Source organism: Kryptolebias marmoratus, linkage group LG12 (genome assembly GCF_001649575.2).
Source record: "Kryptolebias marmoratus isolate JLee-2015 linkage group LG12, ASM164957v2, whole genome shotgun sequence".
Lineage (NCBI taxonomy): Eukaryota > Metazoa > Chordata > Actinopteri > Cyprinodontiformes > Rivulidae > Kryptolebias > Kryptolebias marmoratus.
The window spans coordinates 24,903,320-24,911,149 of record NC_051441.1 but is presented as its reverse complement, the minus strand read 5'-3'; the positions used below and the strand labels follow the sequence as shown (position 1 = coordinate 24,911,149).

Here is a 7,830-nt window from a genome sequence, read left to right as displayed (position 1 = left end):
AGTCACCCCCAAACTGGAGCAGTAGCTACAACAGATCCCAGGAACAACATCAGACATCTCAGTCCAGAAATGTGCAGTTCTAGGCACAGCCAAGATACTGCGCAGAACCCTCAAGCTCCCAGGCTTCTGGTAGAGGACCCGAGCTCAGAGGATGAAACAAAGACCACCCGCGGAGGGTGAGAAGGGAATTTTTTTTTTAAAAACCTATTGTCCAAATAACTTTTTATATTTATATTATATATAAAAAATGAATGAAAAGGAATTGATTTTGGTCAATAAATGTTTTAATGTCAATATGTTTTCTCTTAATGAAAGTAAAACTAAATTATGTTGTTTGGTGGCATTGTGGTGATCTGTGAGTTTGCTTCCTGGTGGGCGTGTCCGACTCCTCCAGCTGGCGGAGTTTACTTCTTCCATACCTGCAGGCAATGAGGTATCACACGGGCAGTGTACTTAAGGCTGTGGTGGAGATCAGACCAGCGCAGGAGCATTGCTTACCAAGTGGTAAAGTCTCTGAGCCGATTCTAGGCTAAACAGTATCAAGGAGAATTTTCTTACCTGTGTTTTTGTTCCCGTGTTTCCTCAGTGTGCCTGTCGACCTGGAGACCCAGTCTGGTCTACTATCCACCTGTTCCCGAGCCGAGCACATGAGCTGCTCGTCTGTGCCAATCTGCCTCATCCACATCCGCCTCACTTTATGGATTAAGAACTACCTCGTTTCTCTGGACACTCGTCACCAGGAGACCTGTACCCCCGGAACCACCTCAGATCACACAGCCTGTGTAGAACTCCGCCTGTCGTTTTGTAAGCCTATATCTCGTAACTTAACACTCTCTCATACTATCCTCCGTCGTGTTCACTTACCACCTTACTCTTTCCGTTTCAGACCCGAGCAATTCTATTCCCTGCACAACGTCACTGTAAATAAAAACACTTACCTGATTATCGGTTACTGTGGTCTGTTTATCAACAAGCTGAACATTCTTTGACGCCATTGAATCCTGACAGAATGCTCCAGCCAAAACAGGAGTCAAAGAGCAGCTCTGGTGGTGGACAGGCGGCAGATATGTCGATTCACCATGAACAACGGCTAGACCAATACAAAACACTCATTAACCAGTTGTTTGTTGTTCATGTCCAACCACAAATGTACCACAAAGAGAGCAAAACAGGAATTGGGGAAAGCACAGTCTAAGACTAAGTTTAACTGCAGACATGTGGGCTTCCATGAACATGACTAGTGCTGGGCGATATAACGATACATATCGTGGGGACGATAGAAAAGTGTCTATTGTGATATATTTTCTTCTATCGTCTCTATCATTTCTGTCATTTCTATCATAATTGTATCAATGATTCATGTAAATATTTCATAACCTAGGCTACGTCGAATGTATTAGTGTTGTCACTTTGCATACATTCAGTTTATATAAGTGATAAATAAGAAGAAAAAATAACTTTTGCAAAGAACCTCCATTTTGCGACATGACGCTGCTTCACGTGTGGGTTTGCGACATGCTTTACGGCAGCGGCTTTCTGTGCGGCCCGGCGGCACACCATATTCTGTGACCCACCGTATGTGTCAGCATTTAAGTCATAAGTGCTGAAAGATGGAGACGCAGGAAGTATCAAACTCAGGGTCGCAACAAGTAGAGACAGCTAGCAGGCAGCCTAAGAAGAAAGACTTTTACCAAAACCAGGGGGACGTCTGTGATTTGGTTCAAGAATTCCGACACGGGGCAGAAAAGGGTAATATGCTAACTCTGCTAATGCTAACGCTAACTCTGCTATTAGACTGTTTTCTCATCTGACGCCAACACAACAAACCTCTTCTATCACTTAAAGAAGAACCACGAAAAAGAGTTTAACAATCCAAAAAGTGCAAGGTCAAACAAGTTGTAAAAGAGCCGGGGAAAGTTGCGAAAAGTAAAACTATAGCCGGCCGAAGATAATGGAGTCTGTTGTCACTTGATACTGTTACGTCGTAACAGGTACATATATATTGCTGCTCTAAAATGCAGCAGATCTCATTTGTGAAAGTTCAGTTAAATGTCATTTCGAAATAAAGCTTGAAAAAAGGTAAGAAATGAGATTATTTTTTTGTATTTTTCAGAGAATAACTGACAACATACGTAATTGGGGTATATCGTAATATATATCGTTATTGTGATATAAAATTATCCATATTGTGATATAGGATTTTTTCCATATCGCCCAGCACTAAACATGACTGCTTATCATGGAGCCACCTGCCACTTCATTAATCAGAACATAGTGCTAGCAAGGGTTTTGTTTTGTGTGGGACATTTCACACAGTCACACAAAGCAGAAAATGTGAGGGATGCCATGGAGCAGCCAATTAATCAGTGGGGTTCAACAAAGGAAGTACATTGTGTAAACACAGGCAATGAATCAAATGTAATCCTTTTGTGTCAAACTTTCAAAATTAAGAAATGTACCATGTTTAGCCCAGAGTATTAATCTTATTGTGAGCACTGAAACAAACTCCTTTACTTGCTGATGTCAAAACAAAAGGCAGAAGAATTGTAACATTCTTTAGGACAAGCTCAATAGCAAAGGACAAACTAGGCTGCAAGAAGTCAGTTCACAAACTGGTTTAAGAGATTGAAACCAGATGGATTTCAACATATTTGACATTACAAAGACTATATGACCCAGTTGGTGCAGCAGTGGCATCCCTCACCACAGACATTCCTCCTCTCACATTTGTGGACTACAAGACAGTCAGTGAGTGTTTAGATGTTCTTGCGCCTTTCCATCTGGCCTCCACCAAGATGTCAGCCGAAAAGCATGTTTCTGCCTCCAAAGTCAGTCCTTCTATTAGAATGATACTGCACAAACTGTCTTTGAAGGCATCGACCCTGAAAACCAAAGCGTTGCTTCATCCTACAAAACAATGCACTGTTTAAAATGTTTGAGTTTTGGACTTATCCACTCTTTTGGACTAACGATTTAAAACATTAGCTTTTGGCAATGGCATGCATGTGCAAAAGGCCATGTTAAATTGACTTCTGAATGTGCTGGAGCCATGAAGGATTAGAGAGGAATGCAATCAACATCACAGATACTCATCCCATCCTTACTCCATAAGACTACTGTGTTTCCCACACCTCTCTAGCAATAGGAATTAAATTGCTATAAACTCTATTAGTCAGCTGCCATGGAAAGACCTGAGCCTTCAGCTAAAAACAACTTCTGGGATCTTTTGGACAGCAGAGTTGGTCATTTTCTTAATATGAAAAATGGTAACAATCCTCCAATCAATTTCGCCAAAGGTGAATAGGTAGTCAGCCTCAAAAGGGGCAGACTGAAACCTAAAACTATTGAAGTGATTCTTATCTATCTATCTATCTATCTATCTATCTATCTATCTATCTATCTATCTATATATATATATATATATATATATATATAGATGATAAAGATGATAATAAAGATGAAAAACAGTTCCTGATCTACTAGAACACTCATATTACCACAGTGGAGAACCACCCGTATGACTCCTGTCCCACATAATATTTGTGCTTTACACTATTTACACTATTTACACTATTTCATCAAACAAAGTAGCACAAGTACTGTCCCCATTCCACAAGGTTTTATATATCTTAATATACCATATGCAGAAAATTTAGCAAATACGAGTTCAAAACTTCACGTGACAGGCAGTAATGAGGCTTTGTCATGTCTACCTCTCACATGCAGTTCTGACTCACAGCCAGCAGGTGTCACTCTTCTGACTGTGTGAAGTGCTTTGAAGCAGTGTGTCATTCATGAAGCAAGCCTGTCAAAGTGGTTAATTGTTTCATGAAGTTTCAGTTTCCCCATCACTATTAATAATACAAAAACAAAAGGCTGATGTGGCAGCAATAAACACACACACAAAAAACAACAACTAAAGAAACCAACCAGGAGGCTACAAAGAGCTCACAAGGAACAAAAACAGGGTACATACAGTATGCCTGAACAAACATAGAAAGAAAGCCAGGAGTTCAAATGGGTTTGGAGTGAGGAGGTATATGGCTGCAGGTGAGACAAATGAATTACAAAAGGTAGGTGTGAGAAAATGAAGAGGCAAAGGAGCAGGACTAACTGAGGGAAACACTGAGGAACAAACTGAACACAAGAAATCACAAGAACAACACTGAGAAACACAGACAATAAATGTGACACGGAAAAGGAATAAACCCAGAACAGTAAACACAGACTCTCTCTCACACACAAACACAGATCCAGACACTAACCATGTTTTCATGAATCATGAATACAGATGGTTACCTTCTGGTCAAAAGCACAGGGTTCCTCAGTTTAGGGAGGTTAAACTAAAAAATACCTTTGTACATCAGTAAATCTTAAAAGTAAACCTGGAGCATTTACCAATTTTGAACATCATCGCCTGTTCATCTTATAATTTGTGTGTTTTTGTTTATGGTCTGTGAAAGGTTTTGTTTTTTTGGCGGTAGTGCTTTTATGTTGTAGTTTGATTCTGTTGTTTACTGTTTTAAAGTGTTTTGTGTTTGTTTGGTAAACAAAGCTGCAGGGATACAAGACAAAACTTCAGGCAGGTTCTGACAAAATATGGTCATACAAATACTGGTAAATTCTAAAGAAGGGGTTGGTCTAGATCTAAATCTAAAGCAGCAAGAATGGAGCTGTAGTATATTTTTGCTTTTTTCACATTTTTATTTATTATTATTATTATTGTTGTTGTTGTTGTTTTAGCTCTTAAATATGGTTCCAATAGGCCCACTTCCAAACTCGAATGCTGCTGATTTTAAAACTCAAATCTTCAAAACATAATTGCTGTTAAGATAAATTTGTACACCTCAGTACATTTCACATTACATGTTTATTTAATCAGAAATATATATATATATATATATATATATATATATATATATATATTTTTTTTTTTTGCTACTGTTTATTTGTGGCTGAGTTGCAGAGGCACCAGGTCCAGGAGGGAAACCCAGACATTCCTCTCTCCAGCAACACTTTCCAGCACCTCCTGTGGGATCCTAAGACGTTCCCAGGTCAGAGAGGATATATAATCTCTCCAGTGAGTTGAGGGTCTACCTTGGGGTCTCTTCCCAGTGGGACAATCTCTAAAGGGAGGCATTCTAATGCTCTACTCCAAGCTCTTCCAGATGATGGAGGTCCTCACTCTATCACTAAGGCTGAGCCTGGCCACCCTAAAAAGTAAGGTCATTTTATCCCCTTGTATGTGGGATATCGTTCTTTTGGTCACAGTCCATAACTGATGACCATAGGTGGGGGTTGGAACATAGATGGACCAGTAAATGAAGAGCTTTGTCTTTCAACTCAACTTTTTATCCACCACAACCGACCGAAGCAACACCCTTATTACTGTGAACAAATGGTATATGGTAAATGGCTTGCACTTGTATAGCGCTTTATCTAGTCCAAGGACCTCAAAGTGCTTCACACTACAATCATTCACCCATTCATTCACACTAATGGCGGTAAGCTACATTGTAGCCACAGCTGCCCTGGGGCTGACAGAAGTGAGGCTGCCACCACACATTTTTATGTTGGCTGTTTAGCGGGCCTTTGGTACTATTAGTTAGCCATGCTGTACCTTTAGTTTAGCACTATCATGTTTCAGTTTATGTTAGCTTATTTAGCCTTCCTGTACATTTAGTTTAGTTTAATTTAGTTTATCTTAGCTCATATTTTAGATATTGTTAGATTGTTAGATTCCTAATTGTTGTTTAGTTCAGCTTTGACTTTATCATGATTTCATTTAGATTATCTTAGCTACTATTTTGACTGTCTTAGCTCATGTTTAGATATGTTTAGTTTCATGATTTTATTTAGATTATCTTATATTTCATTTAGATTATACATGATTGATGTTTTTACTTCTGTATCTCTATATTTGATGATCATTTCTCTTGTCCTTTGTGCATTGAAGGAGAGATACACTAACATTACTTGTACTTGAGTAAAATTGCAACAGAGTAATTGTCCTTTTACTTGAGCACTTTGAACCGCCTTGTTGCTGAAAAGTGCTATATAAATAAATTTGACTTGACTTGACTTCCTACTCTGCATATTTTAAGAGCTTTAATCTTGAAAGAGAGTGTTGAGAGTTTCACAATCTAAACTTTACTTCATTCTGCATCATTTTTCTGGTCCAATGTCTGCTTTTACTTTGAAAGTGTCTCGTCAACAAGAAACCCCTAATATTGTTTTTTTGCACAACAAAAAGCTATGAGAATTGGCTAAAACTCAGGATAGAATGGAAACAGATCTCCACACATAACTCACACTCTTTAGACATGCCGGCATCGAGGCATTTTTGCAGCCGACAGGACTGACACCGGTTCCTCGTCACTTTGTTTATGATACACACTTTGTCTCGGTGGCATGTGTACACCATGTTTTTCTGGATGCTCCTCCGAAAGAAACCCTGCAGGAGAGAAAGGAAAGCTGGAGTTCACACAAAGGAGAACAGAATACAACCCATAAACTGAAAACTGAGAGGTTGGTGCTTACAATGTACAGCTCTAATTGTGAAAAGGTTGGGAAGCTGTATAAAAGGTGAATAAAAACAGAATGCAGCAATTTCCAAATCTCATAAACCTACATGTAATTCACAGTGGAACATAATAAACATGTTAAATGTTTAAACAAAAAAAACCTGTACATTTTTTTAGCAAAGATTTGTGTAATTTTTAAATATATGGCAACAACACATCTAAAAAAAAGACAAAACAGGGCCATATTCCCCCTATGTAGCATTCCTTCTTTTTTCAAAACAGTCAGTGAAGAGAGCAGCTGCTGGGTCTTTTAGAGGGGAATGTTGTCCCCTTCTTGTTTAATGGGGGATTTTAGCTGTTCAACAGCCCTGGGTCTTCTTTGCTGGATTCATTGTTTTATGATGTGCCAAACTTTCTCACCTGGTGAGAGATCTGAACTGTAAGCAGGCCAGTTCACCACCTGGACTTTTCTACAAAGCCATGCTGCCGTAATTAATGCAGTATGTGGTTTAATATTGTTTTGCTGAAATATGCAAGGTCTTACCTGAAAAAGATGCCATCTGAGTTTATGTTGTTCTTAAACCTATATATACTTTTCTGCATTGATGAAGCTCACAGACCTGGACGTAAACAAGGTCCTTTCACTACCCTTCTCCACTACCATCAATAACAACCAGGTGAACAGCGAGTTCAGGCGGCTATGTCCCAGAAAGGCAGCAGAACCAGACAGTGTGTGTCCAAGGATGCTCAAAGCCTGTTCTACAGAACTGGGGAAGCCACTATATCATGGGTTTAACTTGAGCTTAAAACTGGAGAGGGTACCACAATTTTAGAAGACTTCATGTTGACAGGATCTCAGGGTCTTGCCAAACGTGAGTAACCAGATGACGGACAGACACAGCAGACAGAATAAAAGGTAAGTGTGTTTATTTAGGATTGGGAGGGGGTAAGTGGCAGGATCTTCAGAAGATCCACTTCACAGGACGACAGGCCAGATCTGACACAGCAGGATTCCCCAGGTAAGTAGTACTTAGGCAGGTGAGCAGTCACAGGATACTGGTGGTTCACAAAAACAAGCACAAGGTAAGTAATTTTCAGAACAGAAAAAACTTGGTTTCAGGCCGAGACTGTTTACCCAATAGCAAACGATGTTCCAGCGAAGAGCTGCTCTCTGCGACTGCCTTAAGTACCCTGGAGTCTGCTGATGACAACCTGCTGCAGCTGTGCATGATTAGTGCCACCACCAATTAGAAGAGTAGAAGGGAGCAAAGTGGCAGATTGCCACAGTACCCCCCCCCCCCCCCCC

The 7,830-nt window shown here is 39.9% G+C and overlaps 1 protein-coding gene across 4 annotated transcripts in view; it reads right to left on the bottom strand.

Moving 5' to 3' along the window:
• The window catches only part of LOC108248182 (retinoic acid receptor alpha-B), a 50,888-nt gene that overhangs the window by 18,861 nt on the left and 24,197 nt on the right, over window positions 1-7,830 (bottom strand). For 3 of the 4 annotated variants that reach the window (XM_017436790.3, XM_017436791.3, XM_037978811.1), the window contains one exon: window positions 6,313-6,454. In XM_017436790.3, coding sequence (XP_017292279.1) covers window positions 6,313-6,454 — 142 coding nt within the window. Of the gene's footprint in view, window positions 1-6,312; window positions 7,581-7,659; window positions 7,803-7,830 lie in introns of those variants that run through there. The other variant, XM_037978810.1, reaches the window with a different exon arrangement.